Source organism: Cervus canadensis, chromosome 12 (assembly GCF_019320065.1).
Source record: "Cervus canadensis isolate Bull #8, Minnesota chromosome 12, ASM1932006v1, whole genome shotgun sequence".
Lineage (NCBI taxonomy): Eukaryota > Metazoa > Chordata > Mammalia > Artiodactyla > Cervidae > Cervus > Cervus canadensis.
In genome coordinates this window covers 26,935,536-26,951,533 of record NC_057397.1, presented here as the reverse complement: position 1 = coordinate 26,951,533, position 15,998 = coordinate 26,935,536, and the positions used below count along the sequence as shown (strand labels likewise).

General features: G+C 37.3%; 1 protein-coding gene across 10 annotated transcripts in view; it reads right to left on the bottom strand.

Moving 5' to 3' along the window:
• Positions 1–12,534, bottom strand: part of YTHDF3 (YTH N6-methyladenosine RNA binding protein 3) — a 33,360-nt gene extending 20,826 nt beyond the window's left edge. For 2 of the 10 annotated variants that reach the window (XM_043483280.1, XM_043483282.1), the window contains exons 1-5: positions 12,252–12,533; positions 11,729–11,753; positions 8,090–8,235; positions 5,725–5,810; positions 4,119–4,163 (exon numbers count right to left, since the gene is read on the bottom strand). In XM_043483280.1, coding sequence (XP_043339215.1) covers positions 4,119–4,163; positions 5,725–5,810; positions 8,090–8,147 — 189 coding nt within the window. In that variant the 5' untranslated portion in view covers positions 8,148–8,235; positions 11,729–11,753; positions 12,252–12,533. Of the gene's footprint in view, positions 1–4,118; positions 4,164–5,724; positions 5,811–8,089; positions 8,236–11,728; positions 11,754–12,251 lie in introns of all 10 variants that reach the window. The other 8 variants (XM_043483281.1, XM_043483286.1, XM_043483284.1 and 5 more) reach the window with 8 other exon arrangements.
• Between the last annotated feature and the right edge of the window lie 3,464 nt (positions 12,535–15,998).

The following is a 15,998-nucleotide window of genomic DNA, read 5'->3' as shown; positions in this document are numbered from 1 at the left end:
TGCCATTTCTTTCACTTCTGGGGCTGGACCAGGTCCAAACACTTTTGGTGTGGAGATTTTTATTAAATATAATTATTTTTGAATCATGAGTTTTACTTCACCCCTAAATTAGTGATTGTGTCAAAATACTAAGTTTAAATTACTTTAAAATGTGCTCCATTAACCACAAGTGTTTTGTTAGACAGCTCAGGCTAGTCAGCAGAGATGCACAGCTGTCCATACCTAACTCCAGAGCTATCCACAGTGAGCACAATACATAAATGGCCTACTCTCTCCAGTTGACCAAACAATGCTAATTCCTAATTCTTTTGGTAGTTATAGCTGAAAGAGCTTTTTCCTTAGCTCTGTGAAAGAAAAACCTAAGCAGTGTCCTTATCAGGCTAGTGTTTCAGTTTGGGTTCTAGAGAAAACAAAGTTCTGGGAAACTATTCAAAGTTTAAAAGTAAGATACGGTAAACATGTTTTGTATTAGCAGAGCTTTGGTTATAACTGGAAATATTTTTAAATGTTTTGCCAAATATAAGGTAAATTCTTAATTGCTAAGTGGAGTATCAATTAGGAGAAAGTACCTTGGGTAAAGAAGGGGAACAAAATTTCCACCTACTGATGATGGAAAACAATAACTCAAAACTATCTTTCACCTTTTACTTCAAATCTGGTACAATGAGGTATAATCAATTTAGCAGTTTATGTCCAAATAATCACTTTAAAATAGTTTATTCGTAGTGAAGTTTCACTTTGTTGTTTAAAGATATATGACCTCTAAACAAAGTGATGTGAAATGTTTGCTATTTCTCTCTTACTCAAGAACTAATTGGAAATAGGAAGATAACAATATGCACATACAAAAATTGATATAATATTCAATGGAAATAATGAAACATACTTGTAAAGTAACAGATCCACAAACCCTTTACCTAGAGCATAAACTCAGAAATACAATCTGGAGAGAGACCATTTAATTATATAAGGTAGATGTGATGCCAGGAGGTATCTAATCTAAATTCTAACCCCAACCCAGTACTCATCAGTTGTGTAAAACCAAAATCAAGTTATTTAAACACTTGAGTTTTCTCAAATATTGAAAGAAATAAAAATAAGGTACCTAGGACACACTAACTAGTCAATCAACAATAGTTGTATTAATACAATTTAACTTGCCTTTTGAAAATATAAGTTTAAAATGTAAATTAATCAGCAAATGCATATAATTTCACTCAAATTGACTAGCCTGGATCTTAAGAGTATAAAGTCATGGTATGACACAGTAATTGTAATCAAGGACACAATAGGTTCAATTCTCTACCAGTTTCTATGTCAGTGATCATCAGATCATTTAATTTCTCTAACCTTGTTCCTTCATTGGTAAATGGCATAACACCTGCTGCTCTAATCAATTACAAAATTTAAAAAATCTACTTGTTAATTGCAAAGTGCTAAAGTATAGGAGTTAATCTTATTTTAATTTGAAAACAAATACAGAAAAGATTAAAAATTCTTCCTTAGAATTTCAATCATTTATAATTATCATTTCTTAGCCTTGTGATATAGGGCAATTGTTTTCTATTATCTCAAACAAAGTTTGAACAACAGTAAGAAAAAATTCATGATTACTGTTCTGACCTGAGGGCAATTCAGTACAACTCAATTATAACTGAGTCTTTCAGTTACACTAACTTAATACCAATTTTTACTTCATAAGTATCCAAACTTCCGAGAGAGAATACTGTACAATGTTTTAGAAGGTCAATACAAAAAAGGTTAAAGTATTATTCACCACTAACAGGATGTCTGCAGAGAAAACTGTTATCCATTAAGAACTTGAGGTACTTCAAAGTCCAGAACTAACTTACTGGATTAACAACAAAAAGTTGAGTTTAATATACTTTTAATGTGTATGTGAATTTTATTATTTTAAAATTATTATTATACTTCTTAAAAAGTGTAATACATGCAAATGTAATCACATAGATGTCATAAGAAGATGTAGCATTATACATTATACTCAATTAATCTGAATATTTCACCAACAATACTTCTTCATTCCTTAATTCTAGCAGTTAACCTAATCTACTTATTCAATAAATACTTAATGAATCCTGCTACATGCCAGATACAGTGCCAGTCACTGGAGACAGACAGAAAAAGATGGTCTTTGGCCTAGAGCATTTCACACCTTTAGGAGGGAAGACAATCTAGGAGGGAAGACAATCTAGGAAGGACAGTTACAGAAATGAGAACAAAGCAAAACAAAACACCTGAGTATAAACAAGAGGGAGCAAGTAACTGAGAAAATCAGCAGACTTCACTAAGCGACAGATATATGAGACTGTGCGTGTGTAAATCATACATATAGATAAAAAGTTTGAGATCATGAAAGAAAATATTCAGAAAATATTTAGGTTTTCAGAAAATAAGTCCTATTCCCTAGATAGTGTAGATGGATAAGTTGGCCAAAGATGAGTCAGGGACAGAATGGAGCCACTATGAATATATCCACTGTGGTGAAACTTTGCTAAGTCTTTAAACAGGACTATGGCAACAGACTACGACTTTAAGAAGACCACTGGGTGGCAATATGAAATCCCCAGTCAGGAAATCATTCCAACAGGCAGAGATAATGAAAACCTTACCTAAGGGCAGTAACAACAGGGACAGAAAAAGATATTTTATGTTCTTAGTTCTCTATACCTCTTCTCTGATCAACACAGCTAGGAATTTATTTCCCCATATATATATATATATATATATATACACACAAGCAGACAAATTCAAACTTTGGTGTTTTTCAATTTATTCTTCAAATTTATATGCATAAATCACATGGCATCTTTTAACAGTAATTAAACCTGAATTTTCAATCAACTTCCTCATTCGACTATTTCGAGGAACTATAGAGAACTAATTTTAAATCTTGAAGGACATTTACTTTTTAAATTACCACGAAAATTATTTTCTAAGATATTGAGCACTAGGAAAACAGAAGAAATACACTGCCACAGAAGTAAAAGACCAACAATCTGTTTTTAAAGCATCCCTGACTTTGAACTGATTTCGCTCTAAGTATATAAAACAAACATTAAAAATCTTTCCAGACTAAAGAATATAATTTTTATTATTTATAATAGCAAAATCAGATGAAGGGATTTCATTTTAAAGCCATGTGTTTTTCGTTGAAAATTTAATTAAACAATTATTTCAGCTAGGTTAGTGCAAGAAGCTATAAATACTTGCATGACTTTAAATCTCCAAATAATTACTTCAAATATTTCACCAACAGAAGTTTTCACTAATCTACTTTAAAAGGTCAATTTGTAAAGTATTTTCTATTTCAGCTAAGTAATCACAACAAATTTAAATTTTGTAAGGCTTATCTTTAAGATTTCAGATAATTTTCGATTTTGCTCTCCAATAAAGCCAGTTTTCAATATGCTATAGTGTTCACGCTCATGCTCAGTTGCTAAGTCGTGTCAGACTCTACGACCCCAGGGACTGTAGCCCCCCAGGCTCCTCTGACTATGGGATTTCCCAGGCAAGAATACTGGGGTGACTTGTCATTTCCTTTTCCAGGGGACATTCACAACCCAGGGATCAAACCCGTGTCTCCTGCATTGGTGGGTGGATTCTTCTACCTGCTGAGCCACCAGGGAAGTGTTAGTACCATTTACCCTGATTAGATCATTATTTTTAGTTATTACAGAAAGGTAACTGGTAAAAACCTATTCATTAGTACTGGCAAGAAGGTGGTAAAATATAGTCTCACTGGTATCAAACTTTTAAGACATCTCTTTAAATAGCACATTACATTGATTCATCATTGATTTAAGTGATTTAATAGAAATCATAAGACCTTTCATTTAAACATCACATTAAAACAAACCTTCTATAGATGTTTTTCCCCAACATAAGGAAACTTTTATGATACAATTTAAAAACTGGATTCACTAATGTAAATGCCCTTAACAGTCTTAAAAAAAAAAAAAAAAAGACTTTCCAATGCTTTATGTGAAATTGTATGCAGAATTCCAACATATAAAACACATAAAATGCAAAGCACAGCTCTGGTTGCTACACAGGTGGGATCCAGGTTACCCTCCCCAGGTCTCCCCTAGGCAGACCTGAAGCATCTCTGTGGAATGCCAAAAAACCAATCTTCTAAGTCCCTGTGACAAATAAATTATGAAATATCTGTTACCAAATAAAACAAGAAGATTCTTACAGGCAGCAATTCTCAAACATTTATAATCCATTAAAATTTCTTGAAAATAAAGTTTGAACAAATATTTCAGAAAATACTCATTCTGTACCCTTCCTTAGACATTCTATTTTACATTATAACACACAAAATATAAAATCAAGTAGCAAAAAACAATTCAAGTATTTAAACCAAATAAATTTCCCAAACTTTTCTAACAATGGAGACCTTGTTAGCAGAGTATCTACTATAACTCTTTATTAGAATTTCTCAAAAAATTGGAAACACTGCCATAAGGGATGTTAACTGAGATTAGTGTCTGGGCCCAAACAGAACACAGTACTGTTTATTTTGTTTAAAACCTTCACCACACCCCCCAACAAATGATCTTTCCCTACTTTCCAGTGATACATTCTTTCACACCTATAGGTGGAAAGTAGATTTGTTACTGTGACCACAAAGTTAGATTACATAAGCATGAAATAATTTTTTTCATTTTTTTTAGAAGTAGCCAAACTTCTAAAAAAAACAAATTTTATCACTCATTTTTATTTTTTCTCATTTATTTATTCCCTCTCAACATACTCGAGGGATGTAGATCAACTGACAGAAGGCAGTGTTAGAGAGAAATAAACACAGATTAGGTTGAACATAACCATAGTTCTCCAAAGTCCTAAAAATAATCATGTATTCCACAAATTGGGAACTACTTTTTGTTGAAATTTTCTCTGCAACTGCAAAGTTCTATAACAATATTTGGTTCCTTGTTCTTTTATTAAGTTTAAAAACTATCTAGGGTAATATTTCAAGGTACATTTTTTCATGCATCTTTTTATAAGGAAAATTAACAAAAGTAGTTTTGTTCCAAAATGTTGTCTCTAAAGAAACTGTTTAATAATGAAAGCTTATTTGTTAAATTTCCAGTAGTGATATTTTTATTAACAGAGATGCAGAAATGGAATACAGAGACTAAAGAATATCATTCAGTTTGGTCAATATTTAAGTCTAAATTATTCCTGTATTCACAAGATTATTTGTGAAAAATTCAAACAAAGAACCTCAAAAGCCACTAGTTACTTGATTTGATGAAATTCTCTATGCTTACAACATATAAGGCAAGTGTGTTTATCATATCTTTAATTCTATTCCTTATTATCAGGTTAAATAGAAATTTTAAATATACTAACCAAAAATTTCAGGTACAAACTGTCCTCTCCCCAAAATTTCTAATTAAACCTTGTCATTTGCTTTGACTATGAAGACATGGCAGCAGCATTGAAAGATTAAATTCAACAGTCAATCTAACCACAATATATACAAAAGCTCATCTTTAAATCTCATAATTGAGTTTTAGCCATCTACAATTTCCAAAGAATTCTCCTGTGTCATAAACCTGCAACTGTTACTCACTATTATGTAGGCACACTATATTAATACATGATATAGTTCCTCTCATTCAATTAAAACATCTATTTTTAAAAATCAATAAATATTGTTTCATTTCCTAAACATGGGACTGTCAGACTTACCTGATTTGTCTGGCTACTTAAGTATGGCTCAAAATCATCATCATTTACAGCATCTTTTTGATGAATCGAACCGTTTTGTACTGAAACTAAAAAATACGTTTGTATTAGATATATTGTAATTATCTATATGAAACTCACAGAATAACCTAATATTTTCAGTATTTTTCAAGTCGGCTTGGAAAAAATTATCCCAAGTTCTTTGTTCTTTTCATTTAAAAACCCCCTTAAGGATGACTTAATTTTGGGTATAAATATTTATATGGCACCAAAAACTTACAAATCTTGTATATATAAGCCCAAGATCCCATAAACACAAACTATATATATATATATATATATACACACACTTCCCACTACTAAAAACATAACATAAATATCTCAATTTCAACACTGTAGTAAGCAAACAGTTAAATTTAAATGTTGGAAGGGTTTGCTAATGCTATATTTGAATCTAAAATAACCACTTCAGGCAGTGTTGTTGAGAAGATAGATTTCTGAATGTTCTCTACCTTTGCTAAATCACTGTAACTATTCAGTCCAATAAAGATAAATAAATAACCTTGTTTGGTAACCAAAGTTAAAATAAGTTTCTTAAGAATCTCCAGTTAAAAATTCACTTCAAGTAGTATCACAATAAAATATCATAGAAAACCTAAATAAAAAGGGCCTTAACACTAAACAATAAACAATGAAGACTTTTACAAGCAAGTACAAATAAAACTAAGACACTAAAGATAACCATAATATTCTTGCAACATATGAAAACACCAGTTAGAGGCTGATTTGTAACGCCATGTTTGTTCAGAGATCACTTCCATCAATGCTCTGTATGAAGCTGCTGTTCTGGAAACTGTCTCAGGACTCTTAAGCACAGACTCAAGGTGGTAAAAAGACCCTGGGTGGAGTCCCAAATCCAACCTTGAGAGGCTGGGAGATCTCAAGTTAATAACTTAGCCTCTCTACTCCACTTCCCTGTTCAAGGAGGTTATTAATAGTACCTACTTCATCTCATCTGAGTATTCAATGACAGTATTTAATAATCTTGGATATTATTATTACATAAAATATTACAAGATCCAAATAGGACTAAAAATTACTTTAGGACCACATTAACAAGTTTATGACTGACTAATCTCTTAGGAACAAAATAAAGCCCTTCAATACCTGAAGATTTATTGCTGAAAATACAATGTATTTTTAAGTATAACCATTAAATATAAAATATTATAAATTAAGGTTAGGAGCAATGGATTTAAGTTGTGTGTTCTTATATAATAGCATCTCTATTTTCCCTAATTATTCCAACAAGTTTAGGGACCTAAACGAAATATACAAGTTGACAGAAACATGGGAGCAAAGCTAGAAAAAATCCCTTGTTTTTTGCCATCCTGGGTATCAATGATCACTCAAAAACTACTATTCTCTTAAGCCTTCAAAGTAGACCTCTCATGAATTCTCCACTGCCCCTCAAAGCCTCTAAGAGAAACCTGAAGGTCACCATGATCCTGGCTCCACTGAGGTGGTTTTACTGTATTTGATAAGGACTGTATCAATGCCAGAGCTGAGCTGAATGTGCTCCCCAGGATTTAAATATGTAACAACTACAAGAAACAAAATTAAAGTGGAGGGTACTTTAAGTTATTTCTGGTAGACTAATCATTTCAGCCCAAGAGATTCTAATGTATCTGCTCTTTACCACTCCTTTATCAAAAAGCTAGTTATGCCTGATCCATTAATCTGAAAAACATGTCTTCACCACACTCCTGGACTGGTACTTATGTGTCACTGGTATGTATTCAACAGTATCTGAAATAGCTACCTAATATGAAATCACTTATACTCATTATAGAGTCTCAGAAAGTTATTCTACACTGCTGTAAGTTTTTTTAAAAGTACCTGCTTAAAATTAACCTAAATATATATTATACTACTATTCTTACTCATTTCCTGTTCTTTCTCTTCTTCTACAAGGCTGAGACTAAGAAAATATTCTCATACACTAAATACAGCACTAAATAAATACAATCCAGTCTTTTATAAATGATGCATTAAAATGTCTAAGAAGTCCTAAAAGATTATCAATGGACTATGTCAATCTAAGGAAAAAAATGTTTTGTTTCAAGTATTTCACTCATACTGATAAGCAATTTGCATCAAATTAGAATCTGAGTAAGAAGCTAGTCCTTGAGTCTCAGAAGCATACCTTTCTTAAGGAAATTCAATTGTCTTAAAGACTTTAGGTTTTGAACATCACTTAATGACAGTCTAATGTCTTGGAGCCCAAAAGCCATTAAAAAGTAATGAAATCCCAGCCAATTCTATAGTCTGTACAAGTTCTTCAGGGAAAAAAGAACAGATGACTTACATGATTCTTCGCCTGTTTCCTCTGCTCTATGAAGCAGAGTCAAATCAAGATAGAACATGGGCCTTAGAAGTCAGGTGATTCTTTGCTCTGGTCCTGACTACATCAAGTTAGGAAAGTCAACAGATCTGTGCATCATGTTTCCCCACCTATAAAAACAGGGACAATACCATATACCCTGTATCTCCTTATAGGGATGTTTTGAGGATTAATAAAATGAAGCCTATAACAACAGTAAGTGCTTTGCAATCATTTCCAGAGGGGGTAGCGAGGGGAGAGGATACAAAAGATACTGCCAAAATACAAGGCATTTTCCATTGCTTTTCTGAAACACTAAAAAATAGTCAAATTTAGCCTAATTTTTTTTTTTAGCCTAATTTTTTAAAATTGTGGTACCAAACAATGAGCATTTCCCTCTGCTCGGAGGGGTAGGAAAGGAAAGGATGGAAAAGATAAATTCCTTTCCAAATATTTGCCTATTTTTAAACTTAAGGGAAAGGAGGAAGCAGGCAGCAAGGCCTGAGGCCACAAGGAGCCTGGGATCTGACACTTTTTATCTGTGGTGCCTGCAGGGAAAGGAAACACTTTAATACACTTTTTAAAAGTATATACACTTTTATTCCAGCAAGCAAAAATTCAGCTTGTTAATAAATAAAATGATATTAAGTCAGCCTTAAATTATGGGCCAATAGATACACAATTATCCTTAAATTTCTACTATCCTGCAGTACTACCCTGGCCAAGAATAACAGTTCTAATACTTAACACAGTGACAATCTATCAATTAAAAAGAATTTCAACTTATAAACAAGTAAACTTAACAGTGTTATTTATGCTACAAAAGCATTTTTGCCTTACAAAGAGAGTGATACAGAATTCTTTGCAAATTTTTGATCCTTCAGTGCATTTAAGGACATACAGAAAAATACTCAGTAGAAAATCAAGACAATAAAGCCAGGTATTAGGCTGATGCTGTCAACTGAAGACTATTAAGAAAGGAAATTCACAGTCCCTGAAATCATACTAAGTCAACTAAAAAGGAATATGCTTTTCAAAACTTTGATAATTCCTCAGAGACATGCATTTTTCGTGTGTTAAGGTCTTGAATTTAATTTTCATACTCATCCTTAGAATACTGGGCCTTAGGTTCAAGGAAAGTCTTTCTGCTTCATAAAAATAAACAAAATAAATATAAAACGATTTTACTAGCTTGAAAACCAAGTCAGCTAACGCAGAGCAGCTTTTTTCAAACACACAGTTACTCAGAGTTATCAGTTTGCTGGAGGTGCTGCCTTCTTGTAATTCTCCCACAGAGGCATAAAAATACAAGTAATGTATATGTGTATCTGTGTACTTGGGAGTATCCACCAATTTACAGCATCTTATGTGTTAGTCGCTCAGTTGTGTCCAATTCTTTTGCGACTTTATGGACTGTAGGCTACCAGGCTCCTCTGTCCACGGAATTCTCCAGGCAAGAATACTGGAGTGGGTAGCCATTCCCTTCTCTGGGGGATCTTCCTGACCAGGGAACGAACCCGTGTCTCCTGCATTGCAAGCAGATTCTTTACTGTCTGAATCACCAAGGAAGCCCCAGAAGCATCTTAAGTCATTATGAACACTTTTAAGGCCAGTAGATTTTTTTCCCCTCTTCCATGTCTTAGGCAACAGCTTTCCTGCACCTTAACAACAGATTAGGTGAGGCAGCAAATACAATGGCTACTAAAGTGGTGGGCTATTTTAACTACAACAACCCTCAAAACATACAACAGGATTCAAGGCCAGAATTATTACTTTTATTTAACAGGGAGAGGGGAAATTCTGACCAAGAGGTGTAATGTGCTCAAGATCACTTGGCAAGTCAGTGGCCACAGGCAGTATTAGAACACAGGTCTCCTACGGATCCTAGACTACTGGATCCATGGGTAAAACCGTGAACTGAATAGTAAGAAAGAAAATTTCTTTGAATAAACATTTATACAAATAAATACTTTGTATGTGTGTCTAAATATATCTAACAGAGGTGATACTGATGGATGAAAATAATTTTAATAACCTAAAATATTTGTAGTCAATACACAATTTTGTTTGTAGGAAATCAGTATCTCTAATATCAATGATGCCATAAGGACACACCTAAGTTAAATGACTATGTCACAAATCATACTTATAGTAATACAGTAATGCTTTACAATGCTGGAGATACTCTTATCTTGTTTTGTCAGACAAGTACTGCATAGAACTTGCACACTTACCTTAAAGCAGGTAACACAAAACACTTAGCATTTCAAATAGCCTTGCAAAGTGCCACCTCCCCACAGATCTAGGATAAAATAATTTATGCTAGGCAATAATGACCACAGATTTCACATATGTCCAAGTCTATATACTTTCTAATGGGCAGACCAGCACAAAAGAAATGAATGGATCACTCTCTCTAAATTTTGAAACCAATTTTTTAAAACTCACATAAATTAATATCAAGTTGTGAGCTTTATGCTTACAACACAGAAAATAATTCTAAATTAAAATTAGTCTAAAAATTAAAATTGCTGTTTATATATAATCAAAATGAAGCAATGAATTTATTACCTAGTGCCATTATCTAGCATGCAAAAATTGTCAAGAAATTGTACAACTCAAAGAAAATTAACTAAACTGTGTATATGGAACCCAAGCCTTTCAAATTTATTGAAATAGCTAATAAAAACCCTAAAAATAAAAAGGGCACTAATAAAAATATTGAATTTACATCTAAAAGGCTCTGCAGATCTTATTAGGCAATACTTTGTAACAGAAATAAAAAACAGGAAGCTTAATTCTGTTTAGTCTAATTTCAAGCCCTATTATAAAATGTAACAAATACATAGTTCACTGCAATGTTATTTAATTGGCACTGTCCCAAGAAAGCAGTTATTGTTCTACACTTACAAATGTCACATGATTAATGTCATGTTTCAGTCAGCTGACTGTATTGTTCCATATTAATAAATAAAAAATACACTCATTTTTAAAAATGCTTGACTTTCAGTGTTACTTTTTTCCCTTCTAACTAAAGAGTAAACCACATAATCCTGGCAGGAACCTCACAAATTATTTCCTTCTCAGTCATTTCTAAAATACCATATTGAGTCAAACCTTTCAGGGCTAACAGCAACATGACATGCCCGCTCAGTTCTGATCTCTAACAGGCTATTGCCTCAGTGTAACTGACTTCAACAGAACCAGTGATTAACAATACAATTTTCACCAATGTAACAGAAAAATTATGTGGGTTGCATGTTTCGATGTAAACCAGACATGTCGAGGACAATGTCCACCTATCTACATGCATTTGTTGAATCTGCAGAACTTACCTAAAACAAACTGTAAAATTAAATAAATGTCACTACAATTCATAACCAATACCTCAAGTGAAGTACAACTAATGAAACTGTTACTTGTATCCTTTTGATTCCTATAAAAGTGGCTTCAAAGCAAGGAACTACCACACTTTCAAGACAGCATTTGGCTGCCTTAGCTGTGAACTTTTTCTAATCCTGCATTTCCAAAAAAAAAAAAAAAGATCAAAAACAAAAAGGTTTTCACGTAGTTTAAAAGTATCATCAAACTAACAATAAGAAGATAAAAAATATCCGAACTCACCTTTATTTCCTTGTCCTTTAGGTCTCTGTGTAGCAAGGTGAAAGGTGTAGTAATAAGAAGGAAAAAAAAGGGGAGGGGGGAGAGAGGAAAAGTGTGTTAACCCGAGACGTTACCGGAGACAAGTTATTTTAAACAATCCGCGTAGGAGTGAAACCCACCACATCCTCCATCGCCAACGATCTCCCCACAATCCCGGTCCTGAAACCTCCCACCCGCCACTCGGAAGCCGTCTCCCCGGGCTCGCTCGCTCTGAGCCCCGCGTCTGCCGCCCTCGGGACGCGTCCGAAGGCCCCGGAGCGCAGTCCTGCCCGCACCCTCCGCGGCCCCGCGGCCGCCCGCCCGGGCCGCAGGCTCCGGGGCTACGGAGCACGCCCCAGCCCGGGCTGCGAGACCGCAGCAACTTGCGCCCCGGGCACCGTTACGGGCCGGGCAGCGGCGGCGACAGGGAGGAGCCGAAGCCCCAAGCGAGGGTGGAGCTCCGCGGCTCGGGCCTTAGCCAAGCCTGCGGCCTCTGCTCCCTCACCTGATCCACGCTAGTGGCTGACATTCTTCACCGCAACCCGAGAGCTGCTGCTGCTGCTGCTGCTACCGCCGCCGCCGCCGCCTGGGCCTCTCCCCGTGCACTCACAGCAGTTGGCTGCCGCCCTCGGCCGAGAGGCTCTTCCTGCCGCCGCCGCTCGCTGAGAAGCCAGAAAGACGGCCTCGCGCTCGGGAGTTGGTGGAAGGGGCTCGTCTCTTCCGCTTGCACGCTCCTCTTCCCCTCTCGCTCTTCGCTTCTCGGGTCCACAATGGCGGACAGACTCCCTGGTCTCACTTCCGCTCCGAGCCTCCCTGACCTTCCGCTCTCCACTCTGACGTCCGCGCTCACCTCGCTCTTCCTCCCCCACCCTCCCGCCGCCGACCTTGGCTCCGCCCCCGCCTCGCCACGTCATCGGAGACGGGCCCGCGCGGTCGGCCTCTTGGCGCAGGCGCCGCGGTGGGCGCGCGCCAGGGAGGCTGCGAGCGCCAACTTCCAGCGGCGCGTCTGTGCTTTCCTTCTGTCCGGCTCTGACGCCGCTGGGCGCGCGTCGAGGGGCGGCATCCGGCGCATTCTGAACAGGAAGTTAGCCAGGGAGGCTGGCGGAGTTGCCCGGGATTCTAGAGCGGGGCCGGCGCGAAGTGAGGGTTGGCTGGTAGGAACGCCGCAGCCGAGCCGGGCCCAAGCCGCCCCCAAAGCCGAGGCCTGCGGGGGGCAGTCAGCCGCCTCCGGGACCGAGTTGCTGGCCCGGCCGGGAGCCAGCACACGCAGCGCAAGTGGCTGTGTTAGAACTCTGGGCGCCGACACTTAATAGCACATAGCGGGTGCCCCGGCGAGTGCGTTCTCGCCAAGCCCCAGGAGCATGGCAGGAATAACTCATGTTCTGCCGTTCCCTCTGAGTTCAGACCGTGCCCTCCCCTGCCGATGATTTTGATGAATGAATAAAGTTACTTTGGGAAAGGTAAGCATGGTTGCAGAACGCTTTTTCAATCCTAAAAGGACAGACGTTTCAAGGTTCAAGAGAAACCGAGAAAGTTACTCTTCTGCAAAACCAAAAGAACTGATTTGCAACATTTTGAATGTTTGGTTAAAATTACGTCTTTGCATTAAAGGCAAAGACTCCTTGCCTAACGCGTGTGAATGTGGACTCTTATGTAAAGGAATAACTTAAATGGCCAAATCCTTACCTCAAAACCGTCGCAAAAGTGATAGGTTATAAGGTGTAAAATTGTTAAATTATAAGATTAACTTTGTGTTTAACAATGCAACAGTATTTTAGAAGCACTGAATAATAGAGGTGAATCCTATCTTGAGAGTCCAGTGTTTCATATAAACCGCCAAGAGGCATTTTTCAGGTCAGCTCAGCTTCCCGGCTGGGAAGATATGTTTTTGACGCATTCTGATTGACCATGTGCTCAGTTTAAAGATCAGAAAGAGGATGGTAGTGAGAGACAAATTGTAATGAACCTTGTATGCATAGTAATTGCCCAGATTCGCTTCCGTAGGTAGCAGCACTTAAACTTTGAATTTCCCCCAGTATTTAAGACAATTTCTAAGACTTTTTGTTATCTTTAAGTAACATAGTATAAAGGAACCAAGCACGGAAAATTAAATTCGAGGGTTGATTAATGCATTTTTGGAGGGAAGATATCCTTAAATATGCTTAAGGTGGAAACAATCTCTGAGAACACTGAACCCCCTCCCCGCCCCCCCCCCAACAATTAAAACCTGCTTTGAAAGAGAAAGTCAACAACTTTCATTCTCCTGTGTGCGCTTGCTCAATCACTCAGTCTTGTCCGACTGTCTAGGAAGCCACGGACAGTAGCCCACTAGGCTCCTCTGTCCGTGGAATTTTCCAGGCAAAGAAATTTACAGTGGCAAGAAAAAGCAGAAAACAAGTAGCCCTAAGGTTCCCCTAAAGCGGTGTATTACAGAGTGTTTCCCTAGGCTAATAGCATCTCTGGGGAACGTAAATGAAAATTCTTGGTACCCACCATATATACTAAGTCAGAAACTCTATAGGGTGGGGAACTTCTTTATTTTGAAATAACCGTAGATTAACAGAAGTGTTGCAAAAAATTTCTTTGTATCCTTCACCCAGCTTCCCCTAATAGACACACCAGTTACTACATTTATCTAAACCAGGAAATTGACATTGTTATAGTACTGTTAGCTACAGACCACCTGGATTTCCATTTTTTTCCACTAATATTCTTTTTCTTTGTTGTCTCCCCCCAGTTTGTGAGTTTCTTGGTCTAGTCTCATGGTCTTGACACTGTTTTGAAGAGTATAGAGCAGATGTTTTTAGAATGAACCTCAAATTGAGTTGTTCTGATGTTGTCTCACAATTAGGTGGGGGTTGGTGGCTCAGCGGTAAAGAATCCACCTGCTGATGTAGGAGATGTGGGTTTGATCCCTGGGCCGGAAGATGCCCTGGAGAAAGAAATGGCAACCCACTCCAGTATTTTTGCCTGGAAAAACCCACGGACAGAGGAGCCTGGCCAGCTACAGTCCATGGGGTCACAAAAGAGTTGGACACGACTTAGTGACCTAACAACAAGGTTGGGGTTATTATGGATTTAGGGAAATGATACCACAAGTGCAGTGCCTTCCTCATCTCATTACATCGCAGCTTCTGACATCAGTATGACTTGACACTGATCATGTTAATCCTGGTTATTTGGGCTAAAGCTGTGTCTGCCAGGTTTTCCACGGCAAAATTAGTATTTTCCACTTTCCATACTCTAGTCTTGTGAGGTGAGTCGTTAAATGCAGCCCATACTCAAGGAGAAGGGAATTAAAGCTCCCCTCCTGGAGTATTTGGAATTCCTGTGCAGGGAAGATCTGACCTTTCTCCTGTATTTCTATCACCAGGGACTCATGGATATTTATCCAGTGCTTTCATAATTAATTTAGTTGCTCAAATTGTTCCAGCCTTCGGCCCCTGGGAGATCAGTTTGATTTTTGTGTGCTTTTGCCTTACCTCTGTCCTCTTTTTTTTTTTTTTTTTTCTCCCCAAGCACTTCACTTTGGAGTACAAGTATTTCATTCATTGTAATATTTACTACAGGGAAATTTACTGTGACAAGGAAATGGCAAAAGAAAACATCAAGTAGCCCTAAGTCTCCCTAAAGCACATCAAAGTATGATCCTGGGATAAAAGCATCAGTGGTACCTGGGAGTTTGTTAGAAATGCCAGTTCTCCAGGGTGCCACCCCATAGTTAAAAAATCAGAAACTGGAGATGGGTCCCAGCAAGTTGTATTTTATCAAGCTCAGGTGATTGTGAAGCACAATCTAAGTTTTAGAATCACTGCACCTAAGTTTCCTCAAAGATCCAGGTCAAAAACCTACCCAAAGAACCCATAAATTCTGTTATCAGCCTTAGTGAAAGAGTTTCTGAAGCACTTCTAGTTATTTGCTTTAAAAATAAAGCAGACAAGACATGGGCAGCTGTTTCACCAAAGAGGGTATACAGATGGTAATTAAGCATTTGAAAAGATGTTCAGTGTCTTTTGCCATTAAAAAAATGCAAATTAAAATCACAGTGAGATATCACTACACACCTATCAGAATGACTAAAAAAGGTGACCAAATGCTTGCAAAGTTGTAGTGGAGAACTGCATCACACTTACGTCACTGGTGGGACTGTAACTAGTACAATCCTTATGGAAAACAGTTTAACAGTTTCCTATAAAGCTAAGCATGGGATCACCAATGATAGTTACATTCTTGAGCACCTACCCCAAAGAAA